General features: G+C 47.2%; 3 protein-coding genes across 4 annotated transcripts in view; all 3 read left to right on the top strand.

Annotated features, from left to right (window-relative positions):
- The window catches only part of Cog1 (conserved oligomeric Golgi complex subunit 1), a 54,120-nt gene extending 50,158 nt beyond the window's left edge, over positions 1-3,962 (top strand). For both annotated transcript variants that reach the window (XM_037434540.2, XM_037434532.2), the window contains exons 23-25: positions 702-818; positions 1,613-1,858; positions 3,762-3,962. In XM_037434540.2, the coding sequence (XP_037290437.2) occupies positions 702-818; positions 1,613-1,858; positions 3,762-3,899 (501 nt within the window). In that variant the 3' untranslated portion in view covers positions 3,900-3,962. The remainder of the gene's footprint in view (positions 1-701; positions 819-1,612; positions 1,859-3,761) is intronic.
- Positions 1-20,808, top strand: part of LOC142814169 (uncharacterized) — a 578,033-nt gene that overhangs the window by 396,731 nt on the left and 160,494 nt on the right. The window lies entirely within an intron of this gene.
- The window catches only part of LOC119185603 (band 4.1-like protein 4), a 68,124-nt gene continuing 55,640 nt past the window's right edge, over positions 8,325-20,808 (top strand). The window contains exon 1 of the mRNA XM_075891969.1: positions 8,325-8,800. Within this exon, the coding sequence (XP_075748084.1) occupies positions 8,714-8,800 (87 nt within the window). The 5' untranslated portion in view covers positions 8,325-8,713. The remainder of the gene's footprint in view (positions 8,801-20,808) is intronic.

The following is a 20,808-nucleotide window of genomic DNA, read 5'->3' as shown; positions in this document are numbered from 1 at the left end:
TTTATCGGGTCACCATTAACTGTCGGAGCTAACACGGGAAAGATCCAGCCCTGACAGCGTTCACTTTTCGAACTGATTTTTTTTTTATTATCGCGCTGCACCCGCCGCGCGGCCCAAATGCCAACTTCTTCTTCCTTGACGAGCGACGCATTGAGGCGCTACGAATTCTTCAGGTAACACAGTACCGAGATGGCGCTTAAAGACTTTCATTGTGTCGGCAATATTTGCAGTGGGGCTTGGTGAATTGACCTTTAAGCTAAACGTGACACTGTCGGTGAAGATTTTGAAACACATGTGCATTCAGAGTGAAGTACATAAAAAGGAATAATGATTCATTGTTTATTGTCCACTAGTATTGTTCTGCACATACATTGTTCTTTGTAGAATGGGGCTTTTACACTTCAGCCAAACTGAGCTCTCAGATAACTTTTGTTTGGTGTGGTTAATTAATCATTAAGAGTAAAATGAATGAGCGTACATAATTTGATGATGTCTCAATCAAAGGTAGGGCTATCTTATAATTAGTTTGTGTAATCAGCAGTGCTCTCTCAATGTCTTGCTTCATGCTTTTGACAGAAGTGGTACTACAGAGACCATGCTTGGTTCAAGGAAAGTATATGCCCCGCCATAATTAAGTAAAACTTGCATAATGTGAAATACAACTCTGCTGTTTTTTCTCCTCTCTCTCTCTCTCTCTTTAGGGTGGTACGCTGAGCACTGCTCGAGCAGCCGTGGAGGCTCAGGTGGACCCCTTTGACTTGGATGTTTTAATGCCACACCTGGGGCATCAAGCCAGCTTGGCAGCCCAGCAGACATCGGTCAGTGCTACAGTATCAGTGCCTCTAATCTGCATTCGTGTACTTCTCTCGGCAAATGGAACTCCTGTTAAATAGAACACGTTTTCCCAATTCCTTCAAGTGCCGTTTAATGAGAATCTGCTGTAGTTGAGGTCTGTTAGCAAATTACACATTTGTAGTTTAAAAGCAAGCATTCCTGCTTTGAGAGCAAGCTTGGCAAAATGCAATAACTACACGTGTGCAAGCAGTGGCATAAACAGGGAGGTAGTTTGGTGAGTTAAACTCCCCCCATACCCCTGTAATTGTTATTTTGTATGTGTGTGTGTGTGTGTGTGTGTGTGGGTGGGGGGTTCTGGGTGTCCCAACAACTTTCCCCAAGATGTTTAAAAAAGCAACCAGAAACTAGAGGAAAGTTGCATTAACTGGATATCAGTGATAGCCATTTGCACTTACAACTAGGGGTATTTTGTTAGTTATACTTAAATAGTTAACTTAATTAACCAACTTCTCAATTATTACTTAAATTTGTAACATATCAGATTCATAATGCTGAAGTGAGGTTCGTTAGACTAGTTGGTCATACATTTCTACATAGGAAAATCAGCGTGAAAGTAGATGAAGTACAATAGAGGAAAATGGTGTTTACATTCAGAAGTATTAAGCAGATTGGTTGAAAACACTTAAGCTGTCTAAGGGAAAGGCTAGTCTCAAAATATGCTGTCAAGAAAACGCCGAGACTCTTGGCCAAAACAATGAAGCATGGTTAGAGCTACGGCAGTGTAGTGTACTTGAAGAAAGTGGTGGCGTGTGTGCAGCTTCTGCTGGGCCTCTGTCTTGGCGATGTGGGGGCTGGTCGCTTCCTGGTGTCGGGACCCTCGGGCAACAAGGCACCTCCCGCATCACCTCTTGTGCTGCCTGTGCTCTCTGCGGGAAGTCAACGCTTCCCCTTGTTGCCCACTCTGTCTAGGTTTCTTGATGAAAGCCCACTAGGCACCCAAGGCACTGCCGCCAGTGGCCCTGACGGAAGCAGCAGTTTGGCAACACAGCCTCCACCACCAAAAGTAGGTCCATTCAACTGCCGTTTTTTGTTTCTGTAATTAATAACAGGCTTTGCTTTACAAAAGTTAATCATTATGCAGTCAGCATCACACTACTGTCATATTCCTGTCACCCTGCAATAACATTTGTGTTAAAATGCCTTTAGTGAGTAGCATCGCCATAAACCATTTCAATTTATAGCCGATGCTTGGTTATTAGTCATTTAATAATGATACTTCGTTATTAGTCTTTCCTCTCTTTGGGCACTCTTGTCCCTGATACTACATGCATCATCATATCCTGTTTTATTTGCAGCGGGTCACCTTACTAGGACACATTGATCAATCTGGTAATCCTTTGCAGAGTGCTAAACAAAGCTGGGTAGTGTGCCAATTTTAAAATGTTTTTTTTTAATAGCATCTGGCTGGTGTGGTGTGTATGTATCTTTAATAGTTTGTGCACAGAGTGTTCCCTGCAGATTCTTGTTCCACTCGTGGCACAGATCCTGTTTGTCACCTTTTTTGGTTAGCAGCTTATTGACTTCACCACAATGAGTGCTCTAACAAATATGAGAACAGCAAATAAAAAATCACAGCACATGAAGCCAGTTCTATTGTGAGCTTGCCTTTCCACATACAGTGGACTTCTGCAGGATTATCAGGGCAGGTGAAGGTTATACATCCACATGCCATTGACGCCTTTTAACTAAGTCTGCAAAAAGTAGTGTTGGAAAGTATTGAGAAAAGGGATAGTTAAGATCACTGCATGATAACCCGACCTTGTGTTCTTTGTCAGACAAGGAAGCTGAAAGGAATACAGGCCTACAATCAGTGTCATTTTTCGTGATCAAGCCTATGGTAGCCTATGAATATAGGCAGCAGGTTATCAGTGCTGTAGAAGGCTGCACACACTTGCCAAGTTCTAGTATGGAATGGAAAATAGCATGTGCATCACAAAACTTTTGTTTTGAAACAATGATGCTTGTTCTTTGTGGGGTATTGCTCTTCAGCAATATCGATTGGACATCAAAAAGTGCTTCAATTGACTTCCCCAGAAGAGAATTACGCTCGTAATCCTCAGGGGTAGTACAAACATGGTAACCTTTCCTGCCCGCTGTAGCACGGGAAATTCACTGAGTTGGCAAGAACGTGGAGGTTGGTTCGCCGTGTGGGACTTCACGGTAGTGTATGTTGTTGTTGAAGCTTTGTTATCCTTGTTCAAATGGTGTGGACACTGAAATATCGCATCAATCTGCACATTTCACTACGACCGACTGGGAAACGAGGCTGACAAGAGCTTTAGAGACACAGCACCAACAGCAGTGCATATCATAAAATGAAAACTTTAAGAAGGGAAAGCAGGACAAAACTAGAACTTCTCTCAGCACTGCTGTGCAGTGATCACCAAGGATGTTATATGTAACATGTGGTCTCTGGCCACTGGATGTTTCTTTATTCTCAAAATTCATATAATTTACATTTCCGTCGTAACATATAGCAGCAGTTGAGTGATTCAGGTTTCACGCCTTATGACTATTACATTAATGCACGACAGGTGGAGCCCCTCCAATTACTCTGATGTCTTCTTGTCTACGAATGCTGTGTTCTCTTAGGAGTGATGTACTTGTTATTACAATAGCCTAATCTTTTAATCTAGCTTGATGTAATATTTTTTTTTAATGTACCCTTATAGTACTTGAATGCAGATTCTTTGAGAATTTGAGAACCAGATAAGCAAACTCATAAATGCTAGCAAAAATTGTACATATAGGAATTATATACATATAAACTGTATCAATCTTCCTGGAAATATAGGAATTATATAAATATAAATTGTATTAATTTTCCCATTCTCACTTAGATGTTTCTCATGTTCTAGTCTTATTAGCAACAACTGCATTTTGATAATGCACCTTTTGTTCCTCAGAGTTCCTCGGGGCCTGACCTTGCTGTAGCTGCAACATCTCTGACAGCCAGTCAGTCAACACCAACATTTAGTGCCTTACCCTCATTCTACGAGAAAATGGCCACTAGCATGCGGTCTTCCTGGTTTGGACCGATGTGATGCAATCCAGGCTTTTTGTGTACAATATACATTTGTAAAAATAAACAGACTGCAGCAGGTTGACATGTGTCTGTTTCTTGTCCTCACTTGTTCCACCACTTGGAGCCATTCAACTTGGCCTTTCCAAGGGGAAGGCGTATGCGGCAGTGAGCATCAACCACGAGGGTAGTATCGCAAACTCAACAACGGTCCGCACGAGAGTGGCTGAAACATCAGAGTAAGCAGCGATTGTGTTGGCCTTGCTGGACAACAGGAGGTACACAGTTTACAGCGACTCAAAATCGACTGTCAGAGCATTTGCTAAAGGCATAATATCGGAACCAGCTTTGCGGATCCTTCGGAAGAAGGAAATTGAGCCACACACACTCAATGGGTTTTCAGCTCACACGAAACGCATTGATAGAACCCTGCTGCCCAATCTTAAAGGATTACTGACATCAAATTTACTCATGCCAAGATTTTTGCGTCAGCGAGTAGCTATAGACCTCGTAGCAATGATTCGCGACCTAAAACGCAACTGAGGGATGAATAACTATCACTTTTATTGATTGATATCGCTAGTATCTAGCCCTAATCAAAACGACCAGCAATCCCGCCATTATTAGCGCTGGGAGCACCAGCAGTGGCGCTACGTCGCGGTCAGATCACGCCACAGCTGACCACTTCTCCACAGAAAAGAGTGACGTCAAGCTCAGCTGCACCACCAATATTTCGTCTGCTAGGCGGACACCTTCAGTCATGCCTTCTCAGCAGCATTGCTGTCGTCGCCGTACAAAGTGTCGACTCGGGTTGAATACGATACTATGGAACTTAGAATCTCCGCGATTTGTGATGTTGCGAATTAATTTTGCTTATATTGACCTTTTAAAGAACCGTGATTCCGAAATGGAGCAGCACTCTAGAGGTGCCCGGGAATTCACGCTTTAGCCATGTTCGCTCGTGTGTCTCAGTTAGCTATATTGGTGTGTTTTGGTGAGCAAAGCATTCAGGCATACGCAGAGGGGTCAATGCAATATAGCTATCGCGAACGAGCATCATCGGAGAAATAGAATAAGTTTCCTGCTTGCTAGGTACTTTTTTGCATCTCCAGATGGCCCCACCTATCCAGCCTCTCGCGGTTAACACGGTATTACCACTTTTACGTGGACGCAGAGTCTACAGATGAACTAAAATTCAACGAAACCTGCGTGTTACTTGTTAGTGATGATATCTGACAATACGCTGTTCCACTTTTGATAGCTTCTAGTCGTGTTTGTGTGTGACACATACGTGATATGGAAAGACATCCTCATTGTGCTTTTTCTGTGCTTCAAACTAGGTGACTGCAACTCACCTGCAATTCACAACGATTCCCTGACATGCTGACCGACAAGCACACTTTTAATCATGCTCTTTTTTTTTGCCGTTCTTCTAAAAGTGGTTTTTATCTTGATAATTTCACAAAATCATACAAACCGGTTCGAGGAAAATCAGACACGACAAGCGAGTGCGTTTCTGCGCTTCGGCACCACGATAAGAACACTCGGATTGTACACGTCATCACTACTAGGACATCGTCACTCAGGGTGGTATTTGTGGAATGTATTACACCGAACACGTAGCACTAGTGTCAATGTCGCAGGGCAGTCTATTTTTCGTTTTTTCTCTTTAGCTTTTCTATGCTGTTTGACATCGAATTTAAATAACTTCCACGCGACGGTTGCCGTTCAAATTTGGCCAAGAAGACCTATGCATACCAAGCGTTCGAATGATGGGCACATCTCGATCTTGAAATTTGATGTCAGTGCTTCTTTAATGAGTCAGCCCACACACTTGTGCGAGGACTATTAAACTGCATAGGTATCGAGGCAGTGCAGCGCTGACGTTTTGGAAACACGAGACCCTTTCACCTTGTATAACGAACTGACAAAACGTTTTTACCTGGCGTGGAGACAATACCCTCCACCACACAGAAAACTAAGCAGACCTCAGGCTGTGACACTCGAGCTCCTTCTGCGATGATATAGCTAACTTGGAACACACGCTCTGACGGTGCTCCACGTTACGCTGTGGTGAAGTCATCACGCCGTCCAAATGTGAGGATGCTATGGACCTTTTTTATGAAGAGGAGGATTTTGTTCTTTCTGGACTGTTTCATGAGAGTAGAAAAGCCAGGTCAGAGCATCGGCAGTGCATTTTTTAGGGGGTCACGCGTACTAACAACACAGCCCAGAGAGGACTATGGCGGCGCCCAGGGAGCCTTGAGTGAAAAAATATATTGCCAGCTCCAAACTCGAATAAGTTATGGGCAGCCCAATGGGCCCAAGACGCAGCGCTGAAAATGCGACACTATTCACAAATGAAGGCCTGCAGAAGAGACTATATATCATCTTTCGACGACATTTGCAGTGAAGCACACATCTACACCGCCTGTTTTTTTACTTTTTTATTTTTTTTTTTGCTGTTGCCTTTATTTTGTGTTTTGTACATAACCCGAATCAATAGTATCGCCCTAAGCGTGCGAGCGCTGGAGACAAATGCGGCGGAAGCAGAGATAAAACGAACTGGTCCTCGCATGGAGGGCGCACGCGATATCAGCCTGCCTTGTGATGCCTGCCAACCATTACTATCAGGCAGAGAGAAAATGCTCCCTTTTGTCGGGTGAAGGAGCAAGGAGACCAGGGGAGGAGGGGGGCTGCTCCAAGCATCAAGTGTGAACTTAATTTTTTGAGCTAAGGCGTGGTGCTATCTCGGAAGATACCACCGAAAGGCTCGTATGCCTTCTCGTATGCCTTCTACGTGCGGTAGAAGGCATACTCTGACTGCGCGTTGACTCCCTGGAGCAGCCGTATGTATGTATTTCCGGCGTTTCACTGCGGAGCTGCTAAAGGACCCCTGAAACCAAATTTGCGAACTCGAGATGCTTAATTGTGTTGTTTTGGAGTGCTGCATGCGGGACCACGTGTCGCATAAGTCGTCCCCTATAAATGGAGAGCGAGCGCCATGTCCGGATGAAAAAAAAAAAAAGTCACAGCTTTGTCACTAAGACTAAGCAATGAGCACGATAGCAACAAATTGGAAGGCCACGCGAAAAATGATAAGCAGATCGAAACGTGCCCCGCGTTTCTCACTCACGAATGACGCACGAAACGTAATCACAGGTACAGATGAACGCGAATAACTTATGACAAACGGTACAGAACCTGCAAAACGTGCATAGCAGCTGGATACCTAGCTGTGTCTCAAGAAGCTTTCTAGGTGGTTGCTGTGCACTTCGGGACGGTGGCAGGGATGATTGCACAAAATCAGTCTCACTGAAAAAGTGAAGCAATGAATGTGGTGGCGACAAATTGCAATGTTTATACGAAGTGAGGCTAACAGTCAACTCATTCAGATCCGATCACACGTAACTCTGCAAAACGCTGGTGAAAGAGAACACGGCTGCTCCAGGTACACTCTCGGCACCGTTTTTTCATCTTGAGACCGCAGCCCGTAGAAGCTCCCGCCTGCTGTGGGGGCACAAGGCGCGCGCTGATCGTTGCCGCGATAGGCATAAGCACCCTTTCCCCCTTGTTCGCTCGCGAGATTAGCGCGCGCGCAGACGATCGCGGCCTGAAAGGCGATGTTCGCTCCGCAGAAAGAGGCTAGCGCATCCTTCCCCGTGCATATATACGTACATATACATATACGTGAATGACGGCGGCGCCGGCGGTAAATAACCAGCTGAGACTGTCCATATAATTGCTGTTGCGATAAAATGATCATTTCAAAGGTGTGCCCTCCCCCCCTTCTGGAATTTAAAAAGGTACCTCCTCCCGCAAAAAAAAAAAAAAATATTTGGCTACGCCCCTGCCGTGTGCTGAAACTGAACTGCACCGTGATAATGAGCCCTTCGACTGATTAGAACCCTTCGATTAGAGCCCTTCGAATGATCTCACTTTTGGAAGGTGATACCGAATGTAATGTTGGGTGAATTGAAACGCCAAGGTCTCGAACGCACGTGCAGCAGGTACAGACCCAACATTACTTGAAGTGAGCATCATCATCAGCAGCAGCTCCTGTGAAGCAGAGAAGTGAGTTCTTCAATCATACCAAACTTATTGTTGCCCAATTTTGATAAAATTTGTTGGTTGTCGCGTTATCTGTTGGCCAGTAAAATAGAAAATTAAACGCTCGTAGCGATAATAATGTCTCGCGCAACGTGAAAATATGTGGAAAAAAACGTGAACAGAAAAAAAAAAACTATCTGTTTTACATTGCTGCTCCCAGATGACGCAACATTCTGCAAGTAATTTTTTGCAAACTTAGTTTTGGGTATGTGTTTGTTTTGTAACCTAGTTTCGCAACTAATATAATTGAAAAACTTTGACTGTGAGGATCTTTTATCATTTGTCTACGGTCAGCCACTACTTGCTTCACGGAGCGCGGTGGCTAATGGAGCACATACGTCCATGCGTTTGCGAAGCACTGAGCGCGGTGGTTCTGAAAACAGGTATGACAGCTTTCTGCATCCTTTGTACGTAGCGCCGGTCGAAGAAGAACAGCAGTGGCCGAGAGGAGTGACCACAACGGGAAAGAGCGATCGCGTAGAGGACTGTTGTCTGTCGAAGGAGAGGCCACTTCAGCAAAGGTGTGCAACAGGTCGCTTTTATCTTCCTCCCGGAGCTTGGCTAAAGCGCCGCGGACTCGTGTTTAGGAGAAGATGGCTCCGCGACTTCTGCTGCCGCCTTGAATCTGGATTTTGACGCGCGTTCTTCTTCGGAATAGGCGTCACCGCATTCTTCCGTACCTCGGGTCACTCGACCGTCACGTCTACGCCGCCGTGTGCTTTCGCCATGAAGTGCTGCTTCGGCGAGAAACCGAAGACCTTTCACTGCAAGGTGGTACTGCTGGACGAAACTGAGCTCATACAGGAGATACAGGTGAGTGTTTCTCGCGATCGCCCACTAGTGTTTACCCCTCTGTGTCACACATGCATGATGGTCTTGGCAGGACAGTTTCATTGCCAGAAACGTTTCACGACACCATCCGTCGCCCGCTCTAATCCTTCGCTGTAAACGCGTGTGACATGTCTCGAATGCTGTGCGTGCGCCGGACTTATAAGATCGTCCGTTCTTTTGGACGGATCACACCAATGCATGTTTTGAAATCCGTAAATGAATCTGACAGTATATAAATCTTTTTAACGTAAACCGCAAACCTGAGTGACTCAAAGAAGGCGAAACAATGTCGTGTACCGCAGCCTGATTCTAAGTGACTTTACATACGCGTCAGCTCGTAAAACAGAAGCAGCGCGGCTTTTCGAGACAAAAAAAAAAAAACGTAATAAAGGGAGTGACACGGACAATCGCTGACCTTCAACCCAAGTCCTATTACACGTGAAAGGTAGATATTTTGCGGGAAAACTACCATACGAAACTCATTAAAGCGTGATATAACTTCCGAGCAGGGCTGGGCGAAGATATTTTGAAATTGAATCTCGATATGACGCAGGATACTCGGGAAAGAAGTTTTCGAGATGCAGATACTACTGCAATTGTCGTATCCGATACTGTACCTCCCAAGTGTATCTTGAGATACTTCGATCCATTTGCGAATTTGTTGTTATATAGATATAATAATGTAGCAGCAAACGCCGATTCACACAAATGTTTTCTTCAAAATTTTGACCAAGTTTGTTTCACTTTAACTAAATGTATCATAGTTCAATCCCCAAAAGTTTTGTCTTAAATAAATTTATTGCTTAAAGTATATTGGTTTCATTCCGGAGCAAATTGTTGTATAGCTCTTGCTCCACTTTTGTGATTGATCGGTGTCGTTACCGACCAGCTACCGAGTTCTCATCTACTTACAAGAACGTCAATGAGAAGCGTCCGCAAGATGGCGCAATTACCAATCTGCGCTTAAAGTCCCCCAAGCCTTATCTGCGCTTTTACCTTGTCCATAAACTTATTACCGTTTTCGCAATACCAGATCACCAGGTGGGTAGTACAGCGGCACACTTCGTAATGAGCAGAACACTTGGTAATCACCAGAGTTCTGAGACGTAACGAGCCGCAGAATGATTCCTCTCAACCGCACTCTTTATACGCAAAAAAAAAGAAAAAAGGGTCATGGTAGAACACACAAGCAGCCAAGGTGAAGGATTCAGCTAGAGCATCTTCGAGACAGATACCGCAAGAGCTCGGTAGCAGTGTTAGCATCCCAGTGGGTCCCAGCCTTCCAGTGGATATGCGTCATGTTCTTAGCTTCGTTAGCGCCAGTGTTTGTGTCTTTAATGTTGTCCTTTCTTTGCGCTCAATTCCTTAGAGAAGTGGTCTCGAGCACGTGGCTTCAGAAGGAATAAAATGTTGATGACTTTGTTATATGGTACGTGCTGCCATTATTTACAGCCCTATTGCGATTAATAGCTTTTCCTTCGCTTAATACAGGGGCAGGACTGATCTCAAGCATTATTATTATTATTATTACTATTTTTTCGTGAGGCCACCATGCGATCAATGTGCTGAAACATTACAGCGGAACAAAATCTCCATATTTTACAACCGTTGTCCGTAGTTAATTCATTCTGGAGGGCAGTATCGATATACTTCTCGAATCCTGACGCAAAATCCGCTTCAGAAAATATCCATATATAAATTGTTTTTCACCAAATATGTGCATAATGTGGAAACACCTTACAACCGGTAAATTCGACAGTAAGGCATACGCACTGTGCACAATGCAGAAAATTTTACTCATTATAGTTCGAAAATCTTCGTAGCGCTAAAATGATGTATTTAGAGGAGAGTTCTGCATGGTATAACTATAAGTAGTCTGCGATAGAAAACATCTGCTGCGCCGGACAGACCCGGCCAAGCGGAAGATCGCTGCTGACCGGGCCTCCCGCATCATAGAAGCGCATGATTTCACGAATGTATAGAGTATAGTAGGATTGTGCGGGGACCTTCACGTACGTGCCCGAATCCTTTGGTCGAATGAAGTTTCATCCCTCCAGAAAATTCGTTCGAAAGTATTCATTGGACCCAATATACTGGTATGTCTTCGTTTATGCTGTTCAGCACGTCCGTATGTACCTACTTGGCGACACCTGGCAGGCCTTCTGGTGCGATCTCTTAACAGCAATTAGCATTACACGTGCATCAGCATGTGTGCAAACAGCCACGTGCGCGAATGCCGAATGGCTCTATCTTAGCCCGGTCGAGAAATTGGTGGTGTTTTCTTTTGGAAAAGCAGGTGTACAGCTTAACCAGCACATCTTAGCTGCGTGAAAAGGCCATCTCACCATGCGAAAACCACCAACTGTTCTGATATATTTTATCCAGAGACATATGTACCATACATATGTTTTATGGCTCGTCTGCAGACCAATTGTCCTTTTTATAGCTTGGACATATTTGTCTAAACTGCGGTTTTTCTTCGTCCTTTTAATGTGAATGATTTATTGTATTGTCTTCTTGGTTTTCAATTTACCGTAATGTGTCTGGTTCATGGCATCGTGTTGATGTTTGACATATTATGCGCTTGTTAGGCAATGGCGGTTGCTGCAGTCGAGATAGGATTATGTATGTATGTGTGTATGCACGCACTTACGCATGTATGTATGTATGTATGTATGTATGTATGTATGTATGTATGTATGTATGTATGTATGTATGTATGTATGTATGTATGTATGTATGTTCGTCAATGGCCCAGAAACATATAACCCGCTAGTAGAGTTCCGTCTCGGACCACCGCACGGGATTCACCCTTGTAGTAAAAATGTCTCGCTGCGAGTCGGACAAGTTCACATAGTGTAATGGACATGAACATTACGCGAGACGCTTCGCGATTCTGAGCGCCTCGAATCGCTCGCAAAGCTGTAGCGTCAAGGTAAACCAAATGCGTGGTACACTGGAACCAGGACGCACGCTGCATCGATTGGTGAGCGGTACAGTGCATAATGATGTCACGTTTTGCGTCAGAGTTATCCTTCACGTTTGATCAGATTGCGCGGTGCTTGATAGTACTTTAATGGTCGCTCTCCAGGAGGCGGTTGCGTTTGAACCATCCACTGTGGTCCATTTGTAAATAGGAAACATGTGCGGAAGACGCAGTGCACACCGATCAGGAACGAGGCGATGCCGTTTTGCACTGCACGCGCTCTTTCGAAAAGTCTCTGCTTCCAAAATGAATCGCGATTTCTCACTAAGAACTTCGGAAGCCACCCGATCGAAGAGCCCCGCCGCATTGGTCTAGTGGTTATAAGGTACTCACTCGGCTGCTGACCCGCTGGTCGCGGGATAGAATCCCGGCTGCGGCGTCTGCATTTCCGATGGAAGCGCAAATGTTGTAGGCCCGTGTGCTCAGATTTGGGTGCACGTTAAAGAACCCCAGGTGGTCGAAATTTCCGGTGCCCTCCTCTACGGCGTCTCTCACAATCATTTGGTGGTTTTGGGACGTTAAACCCCACATATCAATGAACCAGATCGAATGATCGAACCTCTAGCACAACAGCTCTCAAGCATAGAAACCGGGTGCGCTGACCACTACGCTCTTGCAATGACGTGTAACAAAGCTTCTTTTACGTTGTCATAAAATAGTGCCGGTCGGTAGTCGAAGCTCTTGCGAACCTTGTGAGCCAAACATTTTAGCGCATCATGAAGCCAGCACTATATAGAGTTCGCTCGATCTTCTCTCGACTAATGGGGCTATCAGCTGAATATCAGCTGTGTGATGAACTCGCGGACACAGCCATTGACTGCGTATGAGCACGTGGTGGCAGGCACCGCTTGCCCACGCCGCACATTGTATTGCTAAACAGCTAGCAACACCAGCGCACACTCGTGATCGCACTGAAGCTGAGCCGCCCGTTCACACACACACACACACAAAAAGAAGAAAACAAGAAGCAGATGAAAAGTGGGTGGGGGGATTGAAGGCCGTATAGCGCTGACGTACGTACAGGCGTAGCTTTTTGCCCCCCCCCTGGTCATTCCTATCCCCCGCCACTGCAGCGTCGAGCGAAAGTCTTGTTTCAGCGTGCCCGCCCGCGCAAAAGGAAGGGCAGCGTTTGATGCGCGCAACCAGTTCCTGTGCACCGCTCGTGCTTGACGGATTCAAAAAAAAAAAAAATACGGCAGTCGATCTGTGACGCAATAAATTCCGACAGTGAGGTCATTCGACGATTACTTCAGGTGTTGCAAGGCCCTTCAATGGCAGTGAAGCGGCAGCACTGACGAGCGAACCTCGTGGAAGTCGAGGGACTCGCCACCAGGAAGTCGGTACGCTTATTTCTGCAGCATATAAGAGGCAGCACGGCACAGTGTCGTTGGGAAACGAAAGAGGGGTCGCCACTAGTCCGATAGCAGCCGATGGCAAGATGAGTGACTAAAGAATCCGGCCGTGTCCATGAACTACAGCAGGGTGGTCAATGCTTGGAGGTGGGTGTGCGCCAGATGGGCAGCAGGGGTACCCTGTTGCCTTGGGGTGACCTCGGAGCCTTGCTGGGCCGGGCAGGCGTATAGCAGACTCTTCAACGTTGCCGCATTTTGAGCGAGCAGGCCCTTGGCATGGGGCTTGGCAGTCATCCAAAACTACGGGCGTTGGCGTGGGGTGCAAAAGGGCAAGCTGCCCGCCTCAAGACACACCAGCAGCACTATAGCCCTCATCCCATCAGTATAGAACCCCGCCCCCACTGCGATATAACTCGGGCTTGAACTCCCCATGTCAAGAACCCTTTGGAGGCGAGTCCGTTCTGAAGCCGTGGGGAAGGTCACTGCCATATAGTCTCATACAACAAGATTGTATGAAACTCTATGGGTCACTGCCTTTAATGCCCGCATTTCTCGTCCGCTGCAGCGCTTGCATTCACAGGCGGCCAGGGAGGCACGCCACTGTTGTCGCGCGCGGAGTGTCAGTCGGTGACTTCATGTATCTTTGCGGGCACTTTGGCCGAGTGGAAGTATTATTCCAGCAGTAGTTGTGAGAATCGCCCGACCGCGCACTGCGGTCTCAAATGCAGTACATGCGTTATTCTTGCGGAGGGTGAAATGTAAGCGAGGTGATTAACTTTTATCGCTCCGCTCAGAAGATCTGTTCCTGCGTCACGAGGCAACTGACACGAGTATCTCCTGCGTGTCCTCAGACATTTGTCAAAAGTTCTCTCCATTAGTTTTTCTTCAAGGATGCATGCCTGGCTGCATCATGCGCGATATACGACGTGGCAGTCAGAATGGCGGGCGCGTGTTGTGTGCGGTCGTATCTCTCCGAGGGACCCAAACGTCGGTGTAAAGTCGCCTGCGGGATTCGCTCTCTTTCACTGCCGGCCCGAATGCCCGGGAGGCGTGTTTGTGCCACACGGCGAAGCGTTACCGGTTGCTGTTCTTAATGGCTTTCCTGCAGTAACGCCGTCCCGTGTTTTCGGCCAGCTTCGCGCCGTCTGCGAGCCGACGCAGATGATGCGCAGATCACCGGTGGTGTTCGCTTCCCACGGGGCTTCATTGCGTTTCCCGAAGTCGGCGCTTCGCCGTGAGAGTTGACATGCGTGCGCGCCGATGCTTGTCACGTGCAAAATCGTTGCATACATTTCAGACAAGGCGCCTCATCGTTGAATAGTGCGAGATCGACGTAGTCTGGCTGGCTGCAACAATGTTTACGTGATTCCTTCGTCCCTTTTTAATTTGCTGGGATATATAGATGTGCATATAGATGGTAACTAACTGGATTCTCAGAGAAGGCAAGCGGGTTAGGTGGGCAAATGAGATTAAGAAGTTTGCGGGTGTAAAAATGGCAGCAGCAAGCACAGGACCAAGTTAACTGGCGGTACATGGAAGACGCTCTTGTCCTGCAGTGGACGTAGTCAGGCTGCTGCTGCTGCTGCTGATGATGATGATGATAGATGTGCATGCGTGTCGGCAGGATTTTGTCTGGGAAGATGCAAACTCGTGGGGCGTCACGGCTGCAGGTGAGAGGGAGAGCACTGCAGGTATGGAGACAAGTGTCGGTGTGACTTGGGGGGGGGGGGGAGGTCAAGTGCCTCTTTTGCACCCCCATGCCGAAGAAGAACACTCATTAGTTAGATAAATGAAGGGGCCTTCGTGCACAGGAAGAGTATAATTCCTTCCACGGCGTCCCGCATCGACAAGTTGCCGGCAGCACATCGAAGGCGTGCTTGGCGCGCGACGGCGGATCACTTGTGCCGCGATCGAGGACAACGCTTGACGACTGCGGCCGAGCGCAGTTTGCGCCCACGCTCTTTCCTTGGGAACCGACAGTTTGCAGAGAGCCGAAGCTGGCTGCCGCTTCCAAGGCCACCTGCTTGAAATTGGTCTTCACGGCTAGCCCCGGCGTATATTGCTTTTGTGCTGTTCCATCCTGGCGGCCGGAAAGACTGGGATGCCATGTACGCATTTCACGCGGGATGGATTGCCTCGCCGTTGCTCAATTTACTGCACAGACAGCAGGATAAACGTCTTGGCCGTGTGGACCAAATCAAAACACTTCAATTCCAACGCATATGTTTGAAGGTGTGTTGAATTTTTAGAAGTTCGCTGGTGGTTCGAAAATTGTTTTCCAGAGGTTTAACTTTGACATTGATTGATTGATATGGGAGTTTAACGTCCCAAAACCACTATATGATTATGAGAGAAGCCATAATGGAGGGCTCCGGAAAATTTCGACCACCTGGGACCCTCTTTAACGGGCACCCAAATTTGAGCACACGAGCCACAGCATTTTCGCCTCCATCGAAAAGGCAGCCGCCGCAGCCGGGATTTGATACCGCGACATGCGGGTAAGCAGCCGAGTACCTTACCCGCTAGACCACCGCAGGGGGGCTAACTTCGATATCTTCAAAGGTGTTGTTTCAATATAAATATGTTTAGAAAGCAGAAGGCTGCCCAGGAAGTGCAGTACGTGACTGACGACTGTTGAGGCTAATTATCGAAGTTGTATCTTTTTGGTCTCTATATATACTGTTATGTATCCCACTTTCTAAACGGTCTGTCACATTCCCCGAGTCAGGATGCGGTGCACCTCCCACCGTGTTCTTACTTGCGTGTGCTTTTTGTCGTCTTATGTTGTCTGCATCTGCTTGCATAATTTGCATAGCGACATATGCGAGTGCACGGTTGTATCTCTTCTTCAGTTTATCAACGCATAACGTGTGTGTGTGTGTGTGTGTGTTTGTGTGTGTGTTTGTGTGTGTGTGTGTGTGTGTGAAGGAAAGAAGTGTGTACTTAAGGGCTCGGTTTTTTTTCTTGTGAGACACAATATTAATGAGATCTAACAGACAATAATGCAAGGAAAGTGTAAGGGAAGTGATTAGACCTAACTGCAATGCAAATGTGAAGAAAGAAAATTGGATGAAAAGATAACTTGCCGTGGGCAGGAACCAAGCCTGCGACCTTCGAATAACGCGTCCATCGAACGCGTTATTCGAAGGTCGCAGGTTTGGTTCCTGCCCACGGCAAGTTATTTTTTCATCCACTTTTCTTTCTTCACATTTACATTACAATTAGGTATAATCACTTCCCATATATTGTGCTTGTATTATTGTCTGTTATATATATATATATATATATATACGTTCGTTGTAACGGTTCCTTCTAACCCTTTATGTGAGTTCAGGAAGAATATCATATCCCGCACCCAAAGTGCCATCTGAAAGGCTCATCTCCTTTTCTAGGAGGGTTTTTATACCAGTGCACACCCTGATACTATATTTGTTGCGTCCACTAATTTGTGCGCCAATTGTTAGCGGTCACTTCCAAACACAGAGCCGCATTTTTTCCTCTTCCTGCCTGAATTCTCAAAATAATAAAAGTGTGGCCGAGTTTGCGAACTGTAGCAAATTATGAAACTGCGGTAATTGACGCATGACCTGTTTCCTTCTTTCATATTTGTTTATGCAAATGAATAAACTCATTCAAATTGTGTTATAAAACTACACACAGACCTCGCCCACCGGTGGCCTGATGCACGCATGCGTTCGTCGAATGTCTTTGTTTCGTTTTGTTTCGTTTTGGGATATGTAGGGCGTTCGGTCGATCATGAAGGACGCGCAGTTGTATTGACGCCGGCCAAACTTTACAACGTGCGGCGAATTCGCCTCAGGCTTGTCGACGCGATGCTCGGATGGCGAAGCCGCCAGAACACACCCACTGAATCGGCCGCTGTTTTTATGTGTTGCTCCTCGATGGCAGTCCGTGTGCTCCGGGACGCATGTCATTGCTGCAGCTGGTCTGCCCACGGAGATAGCTACTGTATACATATGACAGGACGCAGAAAAAGCGAACAAACAATTTTGAACGCTTTCAGAATGGCCCTGGATTCAACTATCCACTGGCGCCGCTGAAAATTCTTCAGAGCGGCGTTTCTTTTTCGCCCGACAAGTCGTGGAAGTTGCATGCGTTCATCGTGGCACCTCGCACAAGCTGCGAGATAACGAACGACGCTGCATTGTTTCGTTCATTACAGGGGAGATTGTTGCAGGACTGGCGGCCCTTGCGTGCTTTAGGCTAAGTATGCGCAGGTCCTCTCTGCCCGAACATTTCGGGCTCCGAGAAGCGTGACGGTGCGTGCGTGACCCCCCCGGCGTGACCCCTACGTCGCCGGGGTCACCGCCCCTCCCTTCAAGGTCGCCCCGCAGTAATTTTGGGGCACCTGACACCCGAACCTTACCGCGCTTCACCTTCAGCCGACTGACGTAACGAAGAGGAGGATCCCTTCCTTTCTGGGCTGTTGCACGGGAGTATACAAAAGCTGACGTCACAGCTTTGGTCCTGCATTTCTTGGGGGGTCACGCATGTTAACAACAGCCCACAGGGGGACTCACGGTGGTGCCCAGAGAGCCTTCGGCAAAAGAGGGCCTCTCAGAGGAGCTTCGTTTCGAATGCGGCGAGGATATATTAAGGCTAAATCCTTACATGTCCATCAGACGGGAAAAGTGCTCGTGGTCGTCGTAATCGTCGGTGTCAACACGAATGGCGCTGGAAATCGGATGACGTCATACGAGATTCTGAGATGAGTTGTGCAGTTGTTGTGACGTCACAACGACGTATGACGGCGCAATCACATGACATCATCGATTAATCGAAGGGCGATAGCGCACAAAAGGAGCATTGCAGTGAACGCAATCTCGTGACGTAGGTGGTTGTTGGTTGTTTACGTTCAAACCACGTTGACGTCGTTGCTCTAAATATAAGCCGATGCTCTCGTTTGGGAAGCAACGCTTTACACCGATTCGCAAACACATGCGACTCTTCGAAGATGGGTCTCTGCTGCCCAGAAATCCCGGAATGTCGTTGCCGCTTGCTTCATACAGCACCTCGTGAACAACATGTGTGGAGCGGTAACGTAGCGAAAAGTCTTTTTGAGGAGAGGCGGGAGGAGTTGAACATTACTTTATGTATGATCTTGCCCGCGTTTGTATGTTTGCATGTATATATACTTATGCAATATCGAAAAAGTTCGGGAGAAGGGGGCTTCAAACCCTCGACCTCTCTTCTTCCCGTCTACGTCCTTCAGAGCGGAGCAAAAGGAGGGAGCCCGATCGAGAAACTAGCAGAAATGGTTGTTTTATCCCATCTTTCGTCCCCCGTAACTTGATTATTACACCGTATATTCGCCCAGTTCTAGCGGCAGCATGCTCACATCGTACGAGCGCGCAGTTATCTCTTAGTCGCAAGTTTTAGGCCGCGGCGTTGTTCGGCGGCCTTTCAACTGTTGTTGGCCACTTCAATCTTCTGTTTCCCGAAGCGCTTTTTTTTTTCTTCTCCCGAAGCACTCGTCCGGGGCGCGTATCTCGGGACGGTTAGGTGTAGCGCTGCTACAGGACGCATCTTCGATTCGGCGCCGCGCCGGCCTCGTTTCGTCGGGGACGAAATGCAAAAAAACGCTTAGTGGGCCTAGATTAAATTGGCATTACAAAAGCACGCGGGAAGTCGCAATTAAACCGGACTGACCCACTACGACTTAGTTGTAACTACAGGGACGCCTCTGTGGTACGTTCCAATTTCGTACGACTACCCGATATCGCTATCGAGCGAACCTTCGCGGCGCTTTTTATTTTTTTTTTCGAATTCGGATTGTATGTTTTCCTCAACAGTAAGTTTACAACGACTTTAAAAAAATATTAATACTTAGATGTACAAATTTTAATTTACCTGGCATGAAGAGCCTGCTGCTTAAGACACAAGCCGACGCTCTCGTTTGAGAAGCAACACATAACAACCATTCGCAGGCACATGTGCGACCCTCCGAAAATGGGCCTCTGCTGCCCGGAAATCCGGCATGTCGTTGCAGCCCGCTTCATTGCAGCCGCTCTTCCCCGCGGCGCTGTTTGTCGACAATGGGGGGCGCCCCGAGAAAAAGAACTAAAAACGGTCTGGCACGGAGGCCAACAACCGGGTCACGTTGCGCATCGGCGGCGGAATTTCCGAAAGAGAAGAGCCGCAGAAAGTGCGCGCGGAGAGAAAGAGAGCAGTTTCTGAGAAGCCCGTAATTACGCTCCCTGCGAGGAAAGAGCGCACCTTTCGCGCGCCACCTCCGACACTTCCTGCGAGCCGGGGAAATCTGCACAGGTGGCACCGAAAAGTGGTTCGGAGCCCCTTTCACACGCGTGCCTTTGACTGGTCTATCCCAATGGTCTTTCCATTATACCGCATCGCTCGCGAGTTCACATTCCGTGTTATTCCTCCGCACTTGTTATATCACTTCACTTAACTTGCTGTGTCAGGAGAGGAGGGGGGTGGGGGAGCCGCCGCTGCGTTTCCCGTATTCCTTATAGTAGTACCCGCGCGCAGGAATGCCTGACAAAGTATAAAGGGGGAACGACCGCTGTTCTTTGATGCTGATGTTCGACCTCGTTGGTGTGACGCAATAGCTGTAAAGCGCTTGAAGGACGGTGTTAACCCTGTCTGTCGCCCAAGCGCTTGTTGTTGCGCTGTTATCGGAACGTTTTAGGTTCCTTTTATACCGACAGTAAGTTGCCTTTGAGGTGGTAGCGTTTAACAGATCGTTTTGCGGATAATCCGATGTCGGTGTCGGAGGCGACGTCGGCATCTTTGATTATGAGCGAAAATTTGAGGTTGAGGCAAATAAATATGAGTTGGAGAGTGTGCGTTTATTAGTTCGTGTGTGGGGGGGGGGGTACTTAAGGTTACCTCAAATTTTTCGGTCCACTTTGATACCGTTTTTCATCGCAGGCATACCCGGCGGTGGGGTTCTGTTCCCACCTTCCTCATCGTATTTTTTTTCTTTATACCAAGCGGTGGGGGTCTGCTCCCAGCTCCCTCATCGTATTTTTTTCTTTAGTTTTTCATGCGTATGTAGTTACACGCACTCCATAAAAGGGTGTTTAGATTGAACAAAATGTCACCCAATGCTGCCATCTGAAATAATGCATTCCCCGTATCTCATATATGGTTGATATCTGCTGGGGATTCGACTTAGGTTTCGAGAAACGTATCGGCACCGATCTGCAGGACGACTCAATTCCGTGTTTTTGTTCTGAGGTGACGTTTCAACTCATAGTGCCCGTAGAGGGTGCCTCAGGAAAAAATAAAATGCTTGAGATAAGCCCCGTCTTCGTGCAAAACGTTATTATTTGCAATAGGCGAAAAAATAGTGCGAATACCATTTAGCAAAGACACAAAAGTCTATTCCTTTGGAACCGCCGTTCGCAGGCCGCATGCGGCTCGCGTGTTTGGGAAATTCTTGATTGATATGTGGGGTTTAATGTACAAAAACTACCATATGATTATGAGAGACCCCGTAGGGGAGGGCTCCGGAACTTTCGACCACCTGGGGTTCTTTGACGTGCACCCAAATCTGAGCGTACAGGCCTACAGCATTTTCGCCTCTATCGAAAATGTAGCCGCCGCAGCCGGGATTCGAGCCCGCGACCTGCGGTTCAGCAGCCGAGTACCCTAGCCGCTAGACCACC

Source organism: Rhipicephalus microplus, chromosome 1 (genome assembly GCF_043290135.1).
Source record: "Rhipicephalus microplus isolate Deutch F79 chromosome 1, USDA_Rmic, whole genome shotgun sequence".
Lineage (NCBI taxonomy): Eukaryota > Metazoa > Arthropoda > Arachnida > Ixodida > Ixodidae > Rhipicephalus > Rhipicephalus microplus.
Note: the sequence above shows the minus strand (reverse complement) of the source record. Positions and strands in the feature narration are given on the sequence as shown.